Source organism: Bemisia tabaci, chromosome 4 (assembly GCF_918797505.1).
Source record: "Bemisia tabaci chromosome 4, PGI_BMITA_v3".
Taxonomy (NCBI): domain Eukaryota; kingdom Metazoa; phylum Arthropoda; class Insecta; order Hemiptera; family Aleyrodidae; genus Bemisia; species Bemisia tabaci.
In genome coordinates, this window is record NC_092796.1 from 33,486,061 (window position 1) to 33,508,516 (window position 22,456).

General features: G+C 43.2%; 2 protein-coding genes across 3 annotated transcripts in view; both read right to left on the reverse strand.

Annotated features, from left to right (window-relative positions):
• Window positions 1–22,456, reverse strand: part of unc-13 — a 441,250-nt gene that overhangs the window by 97,168 nt on the left and 321,626 nt on the right. The gene's annotated exons all lie outside the window — the stretch shown is intronic.
• LOC140224493 (uncharacterized) lies at window positions 6,099–9,345 on the reverse strand. Its single transcript, XM_072299725.1, has one exon. The coding sequence runs from the start codon at window positions 9,193–9,195 to the stop codon at window positions 6,244–6,246; it is 2,952 nt and encodes a 983-aa protein (XP_072155826.1). The 5' UTR covers window positions 9,196–9,345; the 3' UTR covers window positions 6,099–6,243.

Here is a 22,456-nt window from a genome sequence, read left to right on the forward strand (position 1 = left end):
GGATGCTAAATTATTCATCTGGCTTTGGGCGATTAAGTGACTTGAAATTGCGGCAACGATCCAGCGGCGTAGCGTACTATGCGATACATCGATTGCTCTGCCATTTAAACTTACGGAAGAGGATCGATGTACAGGGTGTACCTTAATAATCGATTCTTTACTACAGCTTCAAATGGGGAAATATCGATGATCGATCATTCACGGCTCGATCGAATGGGTTAGCCGAGGCTTTGAGCCTTTGTTCGCGCCTCGTAATGAGAATCATTCTCGACAAGAGGAGGCTGAAGTTATTCGAGGGCAAACTAAGGAAGAACGCCGTATGAACATTCGAGGGTTGCCAAATTTCCTTCGATGAAATGTTTATTCTTGAGGAAAATTATGAATATTTTCCTTGAAATTCTCAGAGGTTTTAAATCAAATTACAAACAAAATTATCCGAGAAATTGGTAGAAAAATATTCCAAAATTCTCCTGAAAATTAGTGATTTGCCAGGAGAAATTTGGCAACGCCTGAAGGCTCATACGGCGTTTTCCCTCGGCACGGCAGCATAAAACAGACACACTTGCTCCGACTCGGGCTAAGATGAGGAACGATTATACCCCGGCTGGAAATTCTCCGCGCCGAGTTAGGCCCAGAATCCCCCCCCCCCCCCCCCTACCCTTCGCCTTAACACACGCCTCCTTAACGGCGATAAATCAACTTTAACTTGCGGCAAAACGCAGAGCAGACCCCTTGAGCCGAGGTATCGATCAAAGCAACCCTCTCAAAAATTCATCCGGTCGCTTCTTCGCGAGCGCTCTTAATTTCGCCTCCTCTCCCCGTATTGACAGAGTAAGCAATAGCTCTGGAGATCAGAGACTTGAAATCGATGAGATAGAAATGGATAACGCTAAGCGAGCCGCGCTTACATCTATATTGGACCTTTTAAGACAGAGCCTATACTGCTGTGCTAAGGAAAAACGCCGTATGAACCTTTAGGTGTTGCCAAATTTCCTCCGATAAAACGCAAATATCCTGGTAACACTGGAAAAAAAGACACAATAGATCTAGAGTCCAGACTCTTTAAACATTGACAAGAAAAAATACTCTTGATTCAATCGGATTTTAGCTTAAATCAAGAACCAAGCCTCTTAATTTGAGCGGATTTCCTTTTGATTTAAGCAAAAATCTGATTGAATCAAGAGTATTTTTTCTTGTCAATGTTTTCAAGAGTCTGGACTCTAGATCCAATGAGTTTTTTTTTTAATGTTTATGAATATTTCCCTCCCAATTTTTCAGTTAATTTTGTTCGCAATTTTATCTAAAGATTCGGAAAATTTAATGGAAAAATATGCATAACTTCCCTAAAAATAAACATTTTATCGAAGGAAATTTGGCAACTCTCGAATGCTCATACGGCGTTCTTCCTTAGCACGGCAGTATTGTAGCGGAAAATGTGGGTTAAATGGATCGTATTTTGCAATAAGGAACTCTACTAATTCTAGCTCATTTTAGGAGCAACGAATGTGCCACTAGTTTCCTAATGCATATTCTTTCTTTTACAGAGTAACCAAAACTATAGTTCCACAGTGAGTTCAATTGGACTTCTTGCATGCCTCCATGCCGTGGAGATTTGCCATTTGGACCGCGTTTATGAGAAAGGAACCAAGCCACATCAGCTCCTGTCAAATATATCTGGACAATTTAATTATTTACAAGAGAACGTTTGTGAGGATTCTTTTGAAAATTTTGATGAATTTGCTTCGTGCCATGCAGAAAATTCACTGAAATTTGCGCAAAAATCCGTGCAACTGATTTCATGTAAGAAATTAAATTGCCCAATTTAATTTGGCAATAGCTGATGTCGCTCGGTTCCTTTCTGCTCAACACGGTCCATTTAAGTTTATGAAGAGTGGAAAAGTTCATGCAAGGTTATCAGATGTTGCTAAGATTGTGCACGGCGTGCCTCGCTGCAAGACAACGAAAACATGTTTGTTCCATAAAATTTTCACGGGGAAGAGTCATCTGAATTTTGGTCGAAGAGATTGGCAGAATTTACCGCTCCTTCACGCTGTATTTCACACAGCGTCGATTCAGAATCCATTCTGCCAGAAGAAAGGTAAACGTTACTGGTACAGGTATTCATCTGGCAGAATCGACTTGAAGATTAGTAGAATTTACCATTCTTTCACGCTGTGTGAAATACAGCGTGAAGGAATGGTAAATTCTACCAATCTTTTTTTTCAGTGTGTAGAGGTGGAATCCCCTCCGCTGAGCCTAAACTTTGAGAGCTGTTTTTGAGCTTGGAAGTTCGTTTCAGAGAAAACCATTGGCACCCTCGTGTTTATGGCGAAATTTTGAATGAGAAGAAGTAAATGAACTGCAAATCCCTGTGGCAGGCTCCATTTACTCGGATGGGGGTTGAGTATAAAGAGTAATCTGTGCTAGAATCTCTGCGAATGGAGGATCAACATTGAAATATTCTCTTGGGCGGCCTTGAGCCTTGATATGTTCCTCCTTCCACCGCATGTTGCTAAACTGCTTTCAAAAGGGACTTGAATTTAAATCAAACGAGTAACATCATGGGGAAGGCTGTATTTTGACTGACAATGAGTGGCTACGGAATTTAATGGAGTATTTGGTGGTTACTGCAGAGTTCTTGCTCTCCGGTTGCCAAAAATCGAGTATTTCCTCTTCCAATTTTATATGCGCCCTTTGCTAACATGTTGACAGCAGTGGCCGGTCACAATTCTGCAAGTCGGTAAATACTATGAGTTTCCTGACCTAAAAATGTTTAACTTCAAAGGGATGCGATCGTGTAAGCGTTATTACTGTGCGCACATGTTTAAACAAAAATTCAAGATAATGAATACTCATGGAATGAGGATAAAAAAATATGTAATTATAAGATCGAAATATAAATCAAAGGATTACTACATCCAGGGCCGGATTAAGGGGGGGGGGGGCACATGGGCCGCGGCCCATGGCGGCAAATCTATAGGGGGCGGCAAATTTTGCTAAAATTGCATATTTGCTTACAATTTGCATAGTATCCCCGTTATGTAGACAAAGTGTACTCTACACTTTCTATATATTTCTATACTCTTATACTTGTGTACATAAATTGAAAATTTCAGATCTTCCTCAGTAAGCATTTTTTTTAGTTCAAGAAAAGCTTAGGGTCTGAAGGTATCCAGAATTAGAATGTACGTACAGAATTGACAGCCTCTTTATGTGGAATACCAATTTTATTCATGTCACATTCATCTTGATCTTTTGCAAGTATTTGGCACTTAAAACCAGCGTGTGAGGCGCTATTTCGTAACTCCTAGTTACACTTACATTTACAGCTACAGTTTACATTTACAGTTTACCCTTAACATTTATGAGTGTGCAAAACAAAATCTGAGCAACATTTTGCCTCGAGCCTTGGAACTTTCGTGAGTTCTCTTTGCGATTCACGCGCGCAAATGAACGTACTCACAAGATTTCAAGGCAAAATATTTCCATCGTTGATTTCTTGTGGGAATAAAATAGAACATGAGAGGTCATTACGCGACATGTGATTCATTTTGGCTGATTATAATTGATATTGGCCAGTTTTTTATTAACAGTTAAAATTAAACCGCCCGATTAGGTTCATGTAAATTTCTTTAATTCTTTACGAAACTACTCGTTCAAATATGAGGCTCCGATACCATGGAGCATCGAATCATATTCAAATCATGCACAATAATTGCGAGCATAAAATATGCAGAGTTGCCGTTACATCGTATATCCGTTTAATTTTTTACGGTTTCCATGCAGGATATATCAGGAAACGAAGCGCTTATTGGCGATTCTGTTAATTATGTATGTCTTATCGGGAACACATTTCCAATTATCCTTTCAGGTTTCTAATTCACTCGGCACGTAGGAATTTTTTAAATGAAATTACTTTCGGCGGGCTGTTCTAATCTCGCCATCATACAATCATGCTGAATGACCTCCCTCTCCTCACCAATCTGCCCACCTACCGCGGAATGATAATTTGCACCATGGCGGTGCGCTGCTGTGCTAAGGAAAAACGTCGTATGAGCATTCGAATGTTGTCAAATTTCTCCTGAAAAAGTATGTAATTTATAGGGAACTTTGGCATTTATTTCCTTGAAATTTTCAGATACTCAAGACAAAATTGCAGGTCAAATTCTCTGAAAAGCAAGCAAAATATTCACAAGTTGTCAGGAAATTCGTATCTTATAAAAAAATTCGGCAACATCTCAAGGTTCGTACGACGTTTCTCCTTAGCACAACAGTGCGGCACTGCATTTAGCAGTATTTTACTGCTTAATTATATAATTTGCAAAATTCAACGCGAGAAAGAACAAATCCCACGACCCGTTCAGCTGCTTTCCAAAATTCAGAGTCCCTGAAATCCGGTGTGAAAAAGAAAATAACGAATGTAAAAACATCAGTGTAGAAGCGATGAATTCTTCTTTTACTTCACGAGGTCAGATGTTTCGGCGGCAAATAATCTTTGATTACGTGAATAAGATTGTCGCATTGCAATAAACCAGCATGGTACAAATTGGAGCCTTCTGATACATGGGTATAAACCAAAATTTTACGTAGAAAACGATTTGCGCAACAAAAATGACTGAAATTAACACCGCGAATCAAGATTTTTAATGTTTTTCTTGTGAGCGGGAATTCAAAATCCCCGTTATGAATGTAAAATAAAAACGATCCTTAGTTAGGAGTTGATTCAGTTTTGTTGCACTAATCGTGTTATACGTGAACTTCTGGTTAAAGAAAATAAATCAGAATTCTTAAACTCGTAAGTTGTCTACCGGTCCATTCAAAAATAATTTTTTGATGTATCAAATCATGCCCGGACAAAAAATTCGCGTAATTGTAGCCATCAAAAATGTAATCTCTCAATTTTTATAGGACCTATTAACAACATAATGATAGGACAAGGCATAATAAGTATGGATAATAAGTATGGCAAGTTACAATATTGTAAAATGAAGTAAGGTAATAAAATACAATAACTTACCGTAGGAGTTGCAGTAGTCGGGGCTGTATCTTTATTTTTTTCCTCAGCTTTTTTCTTGTTCAGAGTTCTTACAAGTTTCCATTTACTACCCAAGGGGCCATCATCCCCTTTACCACCTGGGTCCTCTTTAATTGGGCTTATATAACCGTCATTATCGGGAAATTTAAACCTTGGCAAAGAGGGGGTACCTGGACCTACATCAACGACACTCATATCATCACTGGGGGGAACACTGGCTGAGCCATCTCTCAGCGTGGATGTTTCACTTTCCCAACCGACGCCATCGGGTAGATTTAAGGAGACCTCACTGGGAGGCACGCTTACGGATCCCTCCCTACTAACTGAACCGGAACTTTGAATGCACCTCCCGTTTTGTATTTTCGTGGGCACGTCGTTCGAGCTCCTCCTGGAGCCGGTACGTTCATAGTCTTCGAAGTCCTCCATCTCGTCGGCAGATTGATGAGCGCTATCAGGTCCTCCAGTGTCACCGGACGAATCGCCTCCAGGTTCTGGCTCTCTCGTTTCGTCGAAAAGGTCCTCGGGTCTTTGGGATTTTGAGGATTTTGGCGTTATTTTCAAAAACGGGCTGTCTTGCTGCTGCTCGTTTTCTGTCCGTCCGTCGGCCGTAACAGGGCTATCTTCCGGCAGCTCTGCGATGATAGGAAAAGACTCGTTCTCGGTGTCGAAACTAGGTTCGAATTCAAGCTTAGGGAGCTCGTGTTCTATGTTCGCTTTACGCTCCATTTCTTCAAGTTTCTTCAGCTCATAGCAGTACCACTCGTCTTCGCTATCTATGCTGTCTTCGGTGCTTTGTCGCCTCGAGGAGACTCTGGATGTGCTCCTCCAAGAATGAGTGCTTCTATTGTCATCGTCAGTGTCTCCGGAGCCACGCGTTGCCCACGGGATTTCCAAACTTTGCTGATGCCGAGGTGGATGATGTCGCCTATCATGGCTCTGGTTTCGGTATGGCGGCGGGACCCCAGGACTGGCCTCAGTGGTTGGCTCGCTCACTTCACTCGGGACTGGTGTGGGTTGTTCGATATTGATTTCACTGGGCTGTGGTTCTTCAGGCACCTCTGGTTCTGCGGGTTCTTCGGATATTTCGATTATTGTCGAGCTTTCCTCCTGACTACTTTGAGCATTTAAAGGAGGGTTAGAATCATCCGATTTGATTGTGGCACCGTTCTCGTCGGAATGAGAAGACGAGTGTCTTTGCCGATACTTTCCTAGAGCTCGCGATACAGCCCATTCTTGCGAGCAGAACTGAAGGTAACGGGAGGAAACTGGACGGAATCATCTTTGTTCAAGTCTGACTCGTGTGAGACGGAACTCTTTTTCACTTCGCCGATGGTAACGAAAAGTGATGCTGCATCCGCGCCATTATCCGAGAATAAATCAGCGCTCTTCTTCTCTCTCGGCTCGAAAATGTTTTCTCTCTCATCGTGGCTTTCCGTGTCGTATTGGGGTTCGGGTGCCGAGGGTGCTTTCATAATTTTTTTCTGATGACTGATTTTGCTAAATACGGAATTGTCATTTGGAGTATCGGAGAAAACACTGTCTTCGCTTTCTTCGCTTGCACGACTCAGCCGCCCACTTAATTCCGGCTCTGACTGCTCAGGGTCGGAAAAAGAATGTCCGCCGTGCGTTCTCTTTTTTGCTTTATGAAGAATATTAGAGACGGTCATAACGATAGGATGTTTCCGCGTCTTCTTAGGCAACGAACCTATAGAGGACAGAGACTTCAGTCTTGATAGTTTCGATCCCCGTTTGGACTCTTTTTGAGCTGGCATGTCGTCAGGATGAACATCAGTGGGTAATGAATAGGATCTGTGGCGTTTCAAATGTATATCTGGCAGCCATAAGCTCACTTGACTGCCTACATGGCTCATGGCCTCTTTCAAACTGCTGCCCTTTCTGAGCTTTTTAGTTTTCTCTTTTACGGGTTCTTTAATGTCCGCTGCAATGGAGATATATCCAGATTTTGAGACAATCACAGAGCTTGGATCATAACCAGTGGAATTGGCTTGCTGGTTGACTGCGTAACTCTTGTTCAGAAGAGATGAATTATAATCGATTGTAGTTTTTTGACTGTACGATGATAAGTCTGAGATCGAGGAATCGGTGTACTGGGGCTGCCCTTGATAAGAGCTTAGGTTATTGTAGCCTAGGCTATCAATGCTTCTAGAGTGCAAATCTCTCCCTCTACTCGAAAGGTGCGCTTGAGATAGACTATAGTTTAATTCTTTGTCATACCTATTACCATCCACTAAATTGCTATCTGGAATGGCACTACTAGTTGGATAGTAAGTCAGGGCATCGGTGATATTACCAGTGGGGAACATCGTTCGATACATGGCATTCTTGTATTCTTCCATATCGGAGAGATCTCCCGTTGGCACAGCACCCGTCGAGTATCCCCTAGCAAGTCGCCTGTTCGGGCGAGCCGGGCTCGATTGTGATTTACTTCGATGTTCTAAGTATGGTCTATTGGTTGTATGCGGTCCTATCAGATCTGGTACATTCGAGAGTGTGGTTTGCGGAAGAATATTTGACACTCCACTGGTGTAAACTGAGGTGTAGTTCTGATCTCTATCACTGCAGGCCATCGAGTAGATTGCAGGCTGTTGTCCCATCAACCTCTCGTACACATCTGGGTAAGAACTAGGCGCTGCCCCGCTGTCTGTATGCCGTCTGGAGAGTCTAGGACTCTTGATGTAGTCTGATCTAGGGGCAGGCGAGGGGACAAAATTACTGTACATCCCATTTTGTTGTTGACTACTTTGATAAATGCTGGCATCTTGTGAGCTAAGGCAATTGTAATATCGCTGTTCGTTATCGCTAGAACCTAAAACTGGAATATATTGCGACGAAACCGAGGAAATTTGAGATGCCCGTCCTATATGGCTCAGATTATCTGCTACATAAGATGTTGGCGTTTTCGACCTCGACGCACTTTTGGGTGATCCGGGTGATTTCTCTAGGCTGGACCATTGTGAACTCATGGACGATAGACCTGAATCGGATTTTGCTTGGATTATATTCGTTGAATTAGATTTGGCTATATGTTTGGGTGATGTTCTGGGTGATTTGGGCGATCGTGGTGTCCTCGGGCTGAGTTTGCCGTGGCTTGGATCCACACTAAAGGTGTTAGAGCTATTAGTTCCTGAGTTATACATATGAAGTGGGCTTACATCTGAGGAGGGTTTAAGAAACGGGTTCGGATCTTGCGGAGCAGGAGGAGGCGGACTACTGGGGGCGGAATTCAGCAGGGACTCTAAATCTGACATTGATTGGCGGGAAGCGCCGATGTAACCGTCTTGTCTCGTTCTCAAGCTCATCGTTGACGGCGAGGGCGACGATATCCTTTCATTCGATGCAGAAAATATGTTTTTATTTAATAGAGAAGCTGTGTTGAACGGGGTGGGGGCAGTGGACGATAAACTTGTTTGGATAGAGTAATCGATCGGATAGGAAGAACTCAACGGATAACTATCGGAACGCTTCGGTGATAAGGGAAGTGAGCGATTCGACGACGTTTTCCGCAGGGGTGAAGTGGTGCTGTCGTGTTTTCCCAGGAGGGAAATATTACCCGTGGACGAGTTGAAGCGAGTCTGCATTCTTGGCGAGTTAGGCGTCGAGAAAAAACCTGTCGGCGTCTTTTTCTCGTAGTCGGTAGCTATTTCTCCGCTGGAAAGCCTTAAATTTGACCCGGAACGGTTCCGACTCCCACTATTGGAGAGGCCCGATATTATCAAAAGCTCGTCGACCGATTTTGGAGAAGAACTCAGATTCCACCTCTCCAGCTCGATCTCTGCGTACATCCGCCGGAGCTGCTCATCGACGTCATTCATTTCCACTTGCTCGGAGACCGAAAAATCGGCTTTGCTGGACGCTAGGCTTTGTTGGTTGAGCAGCTGATTTTGCAATAATTTCAACTCGCTCGAGTCTTTTTGTAACTTGCTACTAAGCCGATCTAATTCGTGGAGTTTGTTGACAGCCTCTTGATCTAAACCATTCAAGTCGGTTTCTTGACTTATAGCTAATCCGAACCGATAGTCTTTGTACTCTGCACAGCTGTATAAGGATTCTTTCGCCTCGCTCCTGGTTGGATCACTAGAAAAGTCCTTCTTCGTCCCGTTCTTCCCGTTACTGTCCTCCTCCGACTCCTCCCAAATCATGCCCAGCTGCGATACAGCCTGGTTGGCCAAATACGGGAAATTAACGCTCCCCGATAAGAGGCATCATCGAACGAAGCGTCCGTCACGCCGAGTTGAGATTTCAGCTGCGCGATGAATGACCGAGGAGACAGAACGCCTTCAGGAGGAACCTCTTGTTGATAATCTATACCGCGCATGCTCTCTAAGGAATCTACCATCGGATCGCACAGCTGCGTCAATCCAAGATTCGCGCTGTAGAACTCGATCAGCTGCGAGATTATGCTCTGCTGCTCGAATAAGAGCATTTCTAGTTTTTCGAGCCGCTCCCACATTTTCACGTACTCCTGCGACAACATGTTCAAGGCCCGCCAAGCGTAGGTGAGCTCGTTCTCCAAGACGCCCAGACGAGATCCCAGCCGCTCGACGTACTCGTCCACGCTGCTCGGCTCGTTCTGCTGCTGCTCATCATGCTGGTGCTGATGCTGCTGCTGCTGTTGCTGGGATGGCGAACCAGGGCGGGAGTAGAGTGCCAGGTGGTTATTGTCTTCCGTCGACTCCATTTCGTTAGCGAATCATTTCGATGAAAAGTAGAATTTCTGCGCGTCAATAGAAGCTCCTTCGAAGAGGCTCTCTTAAAGCACTGACTTAGCGGATAAAAACCGAATTTGGAATACCCTAAATTTTAGTTGCCCTACATTTTTATTCGAGGGGTTTACAGTTCCTTAATGAATTATTTAATTTATAGTTCCATTCCCCAGGAATCCCAATTAATCTGTTTCAGGTCATGATATCATGTCACCATGTTGTTTTGTTTGCACTGCAACTCACTGACGAATTTGGAAGATTAGTCTCCGGCGTTTCTTCATTAAGTTACAGGGCCTTCCATTATGACGGATCCAATCGGTCACACCTGTAATACAATATCACATTATTAATACACAGCTGGGATTGGATAAATCCCTCGTGCCGGAAATTGCCACCGTAACGCGCTGTAGAAATTCGCCGTCGTTTACTTTTTCATCAGTTACACTAGGTTGGAGCCAGTAAATCCGAAACTTGTAGTGTGTTACCACTCACGCCAAAAAATAACAAACAGAAGAAACAAGGGGAATAAAAATTCAACAACGAAATTAAAAGATCGTAAATTGAACGCCGACAGTTCATGGACAAAGTTAGACTGGTATTAAAGTTACAACTTCATCGTAACTTCAGTTTACTTAGGTTCAAACCTAAGAATACAACTATTTCGACTTTGGTGTGTTGCACGGTATCACACGTAATTGAAGGCGTTTTGCGCGTTTAGCACCGTTTAGTCGACGTCTGGCGCACGATTTAACTCAATTAGATTTTTGTTCTTTCACAAGGGGCTGATCAAATTTACGCCTCAAAACACGTTCAGTAGCTTAGTTGGGAGTTAGTTCCAGTGATACTCGTTGCGAGCATCGTATTTTGCGTGAAATTTTGGGTAAAAAACATGCAGCAGAATGCTTAAATTTGTACCTTCTCTATTGGTCCAGTAGGGTATCGGACATCAAATAAGCTCACCTAACTCCAACTGGACCGCGGTTTGTAGAGAGAAACCAAGACACATCAGCTATTGCGAAATTTTAGTGGGCAATTTAATCTTTAACAGGAGAACGTTTGTGCGGATTCCTTCGAAAGTTTTGAGGAATTCGCTTCGTACTGTGCAGAAAATACACTGAAATATTGACGAAAATCCGCACAACCGTTTTCATCTAAGGAGTCAAATTGCCCACTTAAATTTAGCAATAGCTCATGTGGCTTGGTTTTTCTCTGCTTAACGCGGTCCAACGTTCTACCGAGATGCGAAGAAGGAGCTCATCGGAAGCAGTGGCGTGGCGTGCTTTGCGATATATCGAATGATCTAACATTTAAACCCATGGAAAAGGATCTATAAACAGGGTGTTCGCAGCGAACACTTTAATGATCGATTCTTCACCATGGGTTTAAATTACATATCAATCGATTTATCGCAACTCACGCCACGCCACTGATCGGAAGAAGGTCGACTAAATCGGGATCCTAGTCCAGAAAATCGGTTTTTCGGGCACCGAATAAACCCACCTGCAAACGCGGACTTCCCTCGAGATATCAAATGAGGGGGGGGGGGGTTGCCGCGGCGTGTCATAAATATTTGCCCGCTCGGAAGTAAAATTCATGAGAAACTGAAAGCTCGGAGTTATCATGGCAGAGAATAAACGGGAAGCAAACGCGCGGCGGTCGAACTGTTTAGGAGCGATGAAGGCGGCAGTTGCGACGACAGCATCACGTCACTCGACTCAACGCGGTGAAGAGCGGGTCTCCGGGATACGTGTGTCGGGAGCCAATGAGGGCGCCGACGCCAACGCACAGTGGTGCGAGATCGGAAATGATAGGATGCCGATGGCTTTCTGTGTTTCAGTCACTGCTCCTATTGTCTTTTTTCGAAGAGGAACAACTTGGCTTGAAATTTCCACAAAATACACTGGAAAAAAAAAAACACATTGGATCTAGGTTCCAGACTCTTGAAAACATTGACAAGAAAAAATAATCTTGAATCAATCGGATTTTAGCTTGAATGGGACGAAATCCGCTTAAATTAAGAGGCTTGGTTCTTGATTTCAGCTAGATTCTGATTGAATCAAGAGTACTTTTTCTTGTCGATGTTTTTAAGAGTCTGGACTCTAGATCCAATGTGTTTTTTTTCCAGTGTGCTGTGTTTCAGTCACTGCTCCTATTGTCTTTTTTGGAAGAGAAACAACTTGGCTTGAAATTTCCACAAAATATTCCGTCAACACAGAAGAAAAATCAAGGAGTTTTTCCAGAGACAATTTTAAATTGTTTAGTTTTCCGATGATAAAAGCTCATTTGGACGTATTTCTGCCGAACGGAACAATGTTTATTAAGATATGAGCCTTGAGACCCATAAGAATATATGCATAACAGAGCTCACGACATAATGCACATTGTCCCGTTTGACAGAATACGTCCATTTGTGGGTATCCCGAGCAAATGCACCATTTCACGATGATAACACTATTCGATCACGTGGGAGCTGAGATTGCCTACTCTGAACATTGAAGGCGGCCAAAGATTACGATTTGTAGGACCACTTCATAATTTAAAGGGGATCACCCTGCCCTGGAAAAAGACAAGAGCCATAAGGATTGGGTTGGTGCGGGACTTTTGAATCACCTTATATAGGTCGCCAAGTAATAAATATTCAGAAATCACATTATTCCGACAGTGGACCGATTTTGGCCCTTATCGGCACCCCTCATATTTTACTAAATCTGCAAATTTTGATGTTTATTCAGTCACATTATATATTTTCAGGCGTACTTTCAACGATCTAGAAACTATAGATACGCTAATCATAAGCCGCGCTGTTCTACGTTTTGTATTAATGAAACTATCCCAAGTAGCATTTCTCAACGGAAAAATCGCCAGGATCATCAACATCTGAGCGATTATCCTCGATCTTATCGCGATAAAATCGCGCTTTTATCGCCCTACAATTTATCGCGATATTTTCGAAATAAAAATCGCGATTATTGGCGCGATTTAATCGGCATGTATCGCGATTTGTTGAGATTTAATCGGCATGTATCGCGATTTAAAATGCGATGATATCTCGATATATTGCCACCGATATAATCGCGATAACCAACCGATAAAATCGCTATTTATCGCGATCACTGCTACTTGGGATAAGCTTTTAATTATGTGTTTTTTCAAATGTTTACTTCGTGTCCGACCCTCCCCATCGATCCACCCCTGTGCGACATGCGGCGAAGGGCGGTGACGCTGAGCGATACACGAGCATGATCGCGGCGGCGGCGGTGGCTCCGCTTCGAGCACAGCTGTCGCATCTTTTCCCTCTTTGTCATAACGTCAACGTTCAACGTTCAACGTCCAACGTTCCTCGTTCGCCGGGCGGAATATCATGCTTTCCGCGCACATCCTCCGGCATTGCTGCCTCGGTTACGCTCTATTACGTCGCCATTGTTTACATTCGCTCTCGTCTCACTGCCACACTTTCTTCATTTTTTATGCTGAATCCTTCCGCTCCTTTATCGAGTCCAAATATCCACGCGCTAGTTACAGAATGAGCTCGCATACGAGGATCAACTCGGAAATTAGTTCAGTTTTTGTTTCTGCTCTAAGGCGAGGCTTCGGCTTTCGTATTTGTGCGCAAACACTCTGTTCAAGATCGAGGAGTTGAATTCGGTGCCGGAGACTACATAGCGCCTAAAAGCCCCCGAGTAATCTGAATGCGAAGTGAAATCAGCACAATAAAAGCGTATAACACTCTGCAAAAAGAGTATGTTCCGCTCAGTAATGCCGCTGTGCTTAGGAAAAACGCCGTATGAGCCTTTAGGTGTTGCCAAATTTCCTTTAATAAAACACGAATTTCCCAGTAAACTTATGAATATTTTCCTTCCAATTTTTCAGACAATTTTTTTCTCAATTTCATCTAAAAATTCTTAAAATGTCAAGGAAAAATATCCAAAGCTTTCCTCAAAAATAAGCATTTTATCGAAGAAAATTTGGCAACTCTCGAACGTTCATACGGCGTTCTTCCTTAACACGGCAGAATGGTGCAACTCATTCAGTAAGGAGAATTGATTCTGCTCCTCATTCATATCACTCGGGGTTGTTGAGCGCTTCGTAGATTCCGGCACAAAATTTTACCCCAAAATTATTTTGACCAGTGAATTTTCCGGTAATTTCTCTTTTATTAAAGATATTACCGATTTTTTCTATTATAAAATTATAAAAAGGAGAATAATTTTGGTTATTCCTCTGCTGTATCTGTGTTCCTTATGTATTTTCTTGCTCTGCTCACTATAAGCACACTGAGAAAATTTTATTGGAACTAAAACGGTGTCGCCTTGTCATCGCTTCTCTGGCGTAAAGACGTGTCTTGATCTCCGCATGAACCCCAGAAAACATGGATTTGTACGTAAAAGAGGGCTCACATGGAAAATGAGACACATCCTTACGTCAGTGGCAGAGGCGAGGCGTGAATGATCGATTATCGATATTTCCCCTATTTGAAGCCACGGTATAGAATCGATTATTATGGTGTCCGTTGAAAACACCTTGTTCATCGATCCTTCTTCATAGATTTAAACGGTTGATCGATCGATATATCGCAAAGCACGCCACGCCACTGGTCAGTGGGGGACGATGTGGCCGTTAGTGGAGGCCAAAGAATAGGTCCGCAGGCTGATTATTGAAATTGATACAAAAAGCAATGAGTTACAAGCAATGCTTTATCTCGATCTTATTGCGGATGAAATTCCATGAAAAACTTAAGGAAAACGATTCCCAACTTTTTCAAGACATTCGTACCTCATCAAAAGTAACGCGGCAGCATCTCGACGGTGAAACTCCAAAGCCACTTATCTCATTTCGTCGCTCCTCTAGCGTGAAGGCGTATCTCTATTTCCCAGTGAGCTCTGGGAAGCAAGAATGTAAATGTGAAACAGTGTTCACGTGGGGATTGTAATACGCCCTTACGTCAGAGGAGCGACGATTTGCGGTGTTTTAAAATCTTACCACTTACTGTTTTATTTTTTAAAGCAGGAAAAATCAACATCATTCCCTGAAGTTTTCATAGAATTTTCCTTGCACAAGGAAAACAAATCAAGGCAGTTTTTAAGAATTGCCGTTGAGTAGTTTTCCACCTAAAAACAAAATATGATAGGAAGTTTGCGACGTCACACCGTGGTTCGAGTCAATTAGAGAGGTCGGACATGAAATTTTTGACTCAAACTGCAAATTTTGAAGTTTATTTCGTCGCATTTTAAATTTCAAGGGGTGCTTATAGCGAAAAATTTCACGAGAAAACCAGTGGAGCCACTTTCAGAACCTCAAAGTTTTGTATAAACGGAGTTGTAAGCGTTTGAAGTTTCCAAATTTTGTCCGACCTCTCCTATTGATTCGATCCACTGTGCGTCGCAAGCCGATATACGTGGTTTTGGAGTTTCACAGTTGATTTGAACGTTCATACGGCGTTTTCCCTCAGCACAGGAGACTATTTAAACGGTCGCCAAGAACGAGGACTTAATTTAAATAAAACAATGTAGGACTTTTGATTTTTACCCGCGACTCTCGGTTAATCCAGGATAGTTAAGAGGGGCGGGGGTGATTCGTGCTCGCCGGGGGCCGGAACGAGGGTGAGAAGACGGGTAATGAAGGGATGGTGCGCCCCCCTCCGGCGCAGGGAGGGGGGGATCTTAATTGAATTTGCAAGGAAGCTCGAGCGAAGGGGACGGAGGGGGCACGACGGGGGGTGGTAGAGACTCGGCTGCTTTCAAGGTGGTAAGATCATTAACCCTGCTGGCGCACAGTGGAACGAACTGATAGGAGAGGCCGCACATGAAATTTTAGGCTAGAGTTTCAAATTTTCATTTTTATTTCGTCGCAAATTTATCACTAGAAAAAAAAAACACACATTGGATCTAGAGTCCGCAGACTCTTGAAAACATTGACAAGAAGAAGGACTCTTGATCAACCTTCTCAACAGAAAAATTCAGTACTTTTTCAGTACCTCCCATTGACAAAATCCGGCAAATTTCAACAATTTGAATTTCCCGCTCAAATTGCGACAAAAATGACAGAAAAGTGAGAACATTCCGGACCTTCTTGCGGAATTCAGCACATCTCCAGTGCTTCCGGATCGCCCTCGAAAAATCAGCACTATTTCTGTACTTTTTGGAGATTCTGGACTTGTAGACACTCAGCGGGCCGATTATTGAAGCTTATAGACAAAGTTATAGACAAAGAAGACATAGGAAGTATGGAGCTATCCTATTGGTTGAAATGGATGGTTCCTACAGACTAAGGCAAAAAATGATGGACTAACTATCGGGTCCCTCGTGGGTTGCCTTTACTTAGGCTATTACCTACCTTCTTTGTCTGTTACAACCACCCGCTTCCACCAATAGGATCCCTCAGTATCTCTTTTGTCTTCTTTATCTATCGATTTAAATAATCGGCCCGCTGGTGTTGCTGAAGGAAAATTGCACGGAAAAACCGGCTTTTAAACTTTTCTGTTTTATTTTCGAAAATATAAGCTTTCAAAGTTTCCAGATTTTGTCCGACTTCTCCTATTGACTCGGTCCAGTGTGCGGCGTACGCGCCTCGATTTGCCCGCGGATTTGTCCTCGATCTAAACATAAATTCGGTCTGACATCAATTGCCGCGACCTCATCCAAGCGGCACACCGTCACGTGTCCCTCCGATTGTTGTCGGGTAGCGTGGATGGAGAGTCCCTTTACGGTGAGAGTTAATACATGTAGAATCCGTTTCTAATTGGCTCCACTGCGGAGACAATACATTGCACAGGCCGGTGACAATCCAAGCAACGTAATCGGTTGAAGCTTGAGTACGTGAATAGGGTACTCTATGGTATAGGGAGGGTTCGGACAAGTCGGAAATTTCGAAGGTTACGCTTGAGTCCCTTTAAACTGAGAGTCAAGACAATATGTGAATCCATTTCTCATTGGTTCCCGTATTTTAGGCCTCCACAGTGTCACAAACGGGAATAAAGATTACATTTTCACCGATTGCAAAGATTATAATCTAAAATGGACCGGGAAATAACGGGTTCGGTAAAAAGCGCAACGGAAGATGATAGCACTCCTTCCTTCTTCTTTGTCAGAATAACGATAAAAAACAACTTAGAGGAGTAAAGTTAAAAGACGCTATTCTTTAAGTCAAAATGGTTGATTGTGCCCTATCCGTTCAAGGTGACTGCACCCTCATCTGCCTTAAGTAAAAAAAATAAAAACGGTGAAAATGAGGGTACGCATATACCTTCTAAACCCTCTGCCCTGGAAACGTCGAATGGAATTTTCTTTCTCGGCGCGGGGACGGGGAAAAGGGAGGGAAGGGGGGACAAAATCCAGGAGAAAAAAAGAAAAACAGAACAAAATGGAGACAAAATGGACTAGTGAACGGACGATGTCGCCCTGAAACCCCAACGAAGGGACCTGATGGATAGAATTAATCCGAGTCAGATTTTATTTCCCTTTTTCATTAGACTGGGGGAAAACTGAGAGGTATTATTTAAAAAGGAAAGACTTGTTTCGCTGCGTCCAGCAAAAAAGATGCTGGACGTGCTTAAAAAGAGAGAAAAAAGGGAAACAGAGGAGAGAAATGTAATAAATGAGCTCGTGTTTCGCAGAGTAGGGTTACAGCGGGCGGGGCGGGGACGAAAGAGGGGCGGGGGGGATGAGGGAAGTAGGACGGTTGGTGGTCCGTTCGCCTGATCGAAAGCTCATGAACAAAAATGACAAGCAGGCTCTTCTAGGGGACAGGGATCCCCTCCTCTCTCGCTCATTTTCACTTCGCGATAAATCGATTAATCTGCCTTTTAAACCTATGGGAGAGGATCGATAAACAGGGTGTTTGAACGAACATTTTGATAATCGAGTCTTTACCACAAATTCAAATGGGAAATATCGATAATCGGTCTATCACGCCTCGCCACTGCCTGCTCTGAAAAAGCATTGCTATGATGACCACAGTCATGGGTAAAGTAGCGGCTGCATATTGCTGAAATGGGACTTCTAATAAAGTTACTTAGACCAAATAAAAATTTCGAAAAGCGCAAAAAAGGGAATTAAATTACTTGGCGCTTCTAAACTTATCTCGAATTTACCCTGGGTTATGACTAATACATTCACAAAATGTCCAAAGTCAGTGTTGCTTGGGTTTCAGTTTGAAAGACACATAATTCCAAGAAAATTAGGCAACGTCTCGTAAACATAAGCTGATTTTAGTAAAATCTGTTTAATTGGAGATACGCTCCTTCCGAATTCAGTCAATCAAAGAGGTAGAAAAGATATGAATCGAAAACACGAGGAAAGAAGAAACAGAAGAGGTGACAACTACCGCGCTAAGGAAGAACGCCGCACGATCTTTCAAACGTTGCCACTTTTCTTTTGACGAATCACGAATCTTCGGGGAAATTTTTGACTATTTTTCCTTCAAAATCTCAGAGATTTTTTCTGCAATTTGAGCAATTGAAAAAAATTCAATGAACAATATTCCACAAACTGATTTCGGTAGACGCACGGGTCGTAAGACAGTACGTTAGAGTTTTTTAGCCAAAGAGCGTTAAAATTCAGCAAAACGCACGTTGGCTAAAAAACTCCAACATACTGAAGAATATTCATGCCATTCCTCAAAAATCAGTATTTTTAGAGTAAATTTGGCAACATTTGCAAGTTCACAGGGCGTTCTTCCTTAGGACAGCAGTCAAAAGGAGAGAAAAGAAGCGCAGGATCAAGAAAGACCGAGGACAGGGTGGAAACACAAACGGACCAGCGAAGCGTCCTCCGAGGAGAGATGAAAGACGGTAACAGTCCAAGATACGTCCAATAAACTCCTATCTAAGGTCTGAGACACGAGATTTCTGGGGCTTTCTCCGTGTTCCTCCGTAAGTTTTTCCTTATCCTCCCTTTCGGTCCTCCCTTTCTCCCCCGCGGTCGGATTTTCCTTTTTAGCGCCCTCGAAATCTCTCCGCGGGGAAACCCTTTGTCTAATTAATACCCTGAGCAGATCGAGGCTGCGGCCCCGTCCTAGGTCCTATCTCGAATCCATCCCTGTCAAAACCCCACAAGTCCCATTCCTCCCTCGCCCTGAGCTCCATAAGGCTCCGTTCATTCCAGGGTGCATCAGATAACGGGGGTGAGCTGGTTCAAACCGCGAGCGCTTTCGTCTTGAGTGGTAGGCTGAATAATCTGAGTGTCGTGGTGCTTTGAAAATTAGTAATTATTCCACTAAGCGGCGGGTTCCGCCTTGGGGATCGATTCTCGAATCCCTCGAATCGAATCGATCGATCGATAGCATTGATGGGATAGAAAGCTATCGATCTTCGATAATCGAGGTGTTGGAGACGTGCGAATACCTCGCTGAGACATTAGTGAAATTACTCAGCGACGGCGCGGCACGTCCGGGGGCTGCTTTTGATAAATGGTCAATACTGCCTCCTGCTCATCTCCTTCGATAATCGAAAGCCGTGATAGAGGCTCAGAACCGCCGATATACAGGACGTAGGGAAAAAGCGCGTATCCACTCGGGGTTTCCGATGGAGTTGATCGGTTCTTGCGAGATGCTCGGCGGGTCGGCTTTTCCTTCGAACGTGAAGACGGAATATTTTATGGACCCCGCAGCCAAAGTGTAACAGGGTGAGACGAAAGTTATTGATGTTGTGCGTGGACAACCAGTTGCATATATCCGGCCTCTAAGAAGCTTTCAAAGTTTACAAGGATTAATTATAGTCGTTCCTGAAACGCTCCCATCCTTACACGGAGAAAAAAACCTCGTGCGTGGGACCCGAAGTTTAGGTCATATGGATCTCTGAAGTTTTCGGATTGAGCACCTGAACACTTAAGGTCTAGCTGTCGAGGTTCGGATCACACATCTGAAACTCCAGTTCTTACGGCTGAAGTACTTCAGATGTGAGAACCGAAGTTTTTCGGATATTAAAACCGAAGTACTTCAGATGTAAAAACTGAAGTTTCAGATGTGTGATCAAAACCGCAGCAGCTGGACCTAAAGTGTTCAGATGCTCAATCCGAAAACTTCAGAGATCCATATGACCTAAACTTCGGGTCCCACGCACGAAGTTTTTTTCTTCGTGTAGGAGGCCCCCTGTGGTTTACATTGTGATCCAAGGAGGTCCGACGAGATCCTCAACATAGCATCATGAAAAAGATAATTTTTGCAAACCGCAAGTGAAAGTCAGAAAATTAAAGCTGGAATCGCACGCTGAATTTGGTAACTGAATATGGGAGTCAACAGTCATCGCCCATCAGCTGGAATTTCGTAAATTCGTGACATTTTCATCCAGATTTGTATCAAATCTATTCAAATACTTCACACAAACTGATATCTATTGAGCTCCAAACTTCATCGGTGCCTTGAATTTTGCGTGTCACGCGCAAAATTTAGGCATCAGACCGATGACCCCAACATTCAGCGAGTGATTTTGGCATTCCTTTGGAAATGGGTCCTTAAAAGAGATTATGATGATTTACTATAACAAAAAATTTAAATTCCGAAATAACGTACACTGAAAAATGTGCAAACTTTAAGGTCAGTTTCCTTGCGTAAGATTTGCAGATGTTCCTGCTGCACATTCGGACAGTCAGGGCCGGATTAAGGGATGGCCACATGGGCCGCGGCCCTTGGCGGCAAATTTTGCAATTTTTTTAAATGTAGGTATAAAGAAAATTCGGATTTAGAGAAAAAAATTATAAACGAGAAAAGGCGACGAAATCTCTCATTTTCTGAGAGTATAGTAATTTCTACTTTTGTCGTCTTTCAGTGATACAAGAGACAGCACCTTCAATCGGTCGAGTTAAGAGAGAAACCAAACACGCAATTTGGCCTGGAACGGCGCGACTTACGGAGAAATGATGACGAGGACTTGAGATGAAAAGGAGATGTCCTCGGCGCGGCGACCGGCATGTAACATATATTAGCGCCTACAAGACTACACGAAATTTTCATGCATTGCATCAAACACAGTGCAGTCATTGCGGTCAGTGTGAAACGGATAGCGCCTACAAGACTGCGTGAATACTTCACGCATTGCGCCAAACACAATGCGGTCTGCGCAGCGCGGCGCGGCAGCGGAAGTTAAAATCATTAATCTACATTTATATTTGTTCTTTCATAATTTTTTCGTTCATTTCTTATGAATGAAAGGCCTTGTCCACACAAAGATAGGTTTACGAAACTTAATTTTTGCGCAAAGTTCCGTGAACTTTTGCTAGTAGTGTTGACAGGGCTTTCCCAAAAAAAGTGTTCAACACGTGTAAACACGTCTCATGCACTCCTTCCTCGCTGGCACGTTCATTTGATGGTTTTAATCGATGTTTAAAAACGAATGAGAGGGGGGCGGCAAAATACAGGCGGCCCATGGGCGGCAAGTAGGTAAATCCGGCCCTGTTCGGACTACACGGAAAAAAATCAAGGTAGGGTTCGGCACTACCTATGGGTAGTTTTAGGGTCGGTAGTCCTGAGGAACAGAACATGTATTCGTCAACGCTACCTCTCGCTGTTCGTAGCGCCTACCCACCGCTTGACTGCAACACACACGGCAAGCTTGTTTCCACAAGTAGAATTTCTCTTGCGGAAGGCTAGAATGTCCGGGATGCGTATGCGCCGTGGACTGCTCGACTACGTCATCGTAATTGCCTCGGACGAGGAAAGAAAACATGGCTGCCCCGCGTCGCGTTGCCCAGTCCGGCGCTTTATTTAAAGTAATAGTTTAATACTATGAGGAAAGAATCAACACCCAAAAACTCAGATTTTCCTTGACATAAGCTAGTTGGCCAGGTTGGCCTAGTGGTTAGCGCGTCTGACTCTAGACCCATAGATCCCGGGTTCGAATCCCGGTAGTGGCGACAAATTTTCACCGAACTGACGAGTGGATCAGCAGAAACAAATTCTACTCGACCTTAATCCCTGAAGATTTGAAAGCCGGAGCTGTGGAGCATGAATGTTCTAAAAGTCCCCCTGATGCCCGTTGACAATCAAATAATTTCTTTGTAAAAACTCGTGTCTATAGCTAGCTATGGCTTCCTGAGCAACAAAAAAAAACAGGAAGAAAAGCCAAATAAACTGCAAGAAAAATTTAAAAAAATAAAAAATTTAAAAAAAATAAAAAATTTAAAAAAAATAAAAAATTAAAAAAAAATTTAAAATTTAAAAAAAAATAAAAATAATTGAAAAAACTATATTGTGCGCGATGAAATTATGCTCTACGGGTGTAAACAGATTTTTTCGCACATTTTGGCAACTTTGCATCAAGTAGGCTTCAGCCCTGCCGGATCTATCCTTGGAGCCTTCTGTTTCTGTGCCTACGCGCTGCCAGATCTGTTTCTGAACGTCACAGGTCATCTAGCGTGGAACGCAAGCGCGAGGTAGGCTTCAGCACTACCTTGGCTTACGACTGCGAAATCAGGTACCGCGCGGTAGTGTTGAAGGGCAGAAACTAGTCCTCAACCCTAACTCATTTTTTTCCGTGTACGTTTCGCGATAAGAACGCACATTTTTGTCCCATTTTGGAACAACATATTTGCCAATGCTTTTCCTAAATAGATAGATAACCTGACGATAAGTGAATAGAGCTCGAGACGGCCGCTGACAGTTCACGAAAATCGCATAATATGTTTAGAAAAATCGAGAAGTTACAAAAAAAAAAAAAAGTCCATGAGAGGTAACATGGCAGGCATGTCTTAACTCTCTCCACGAG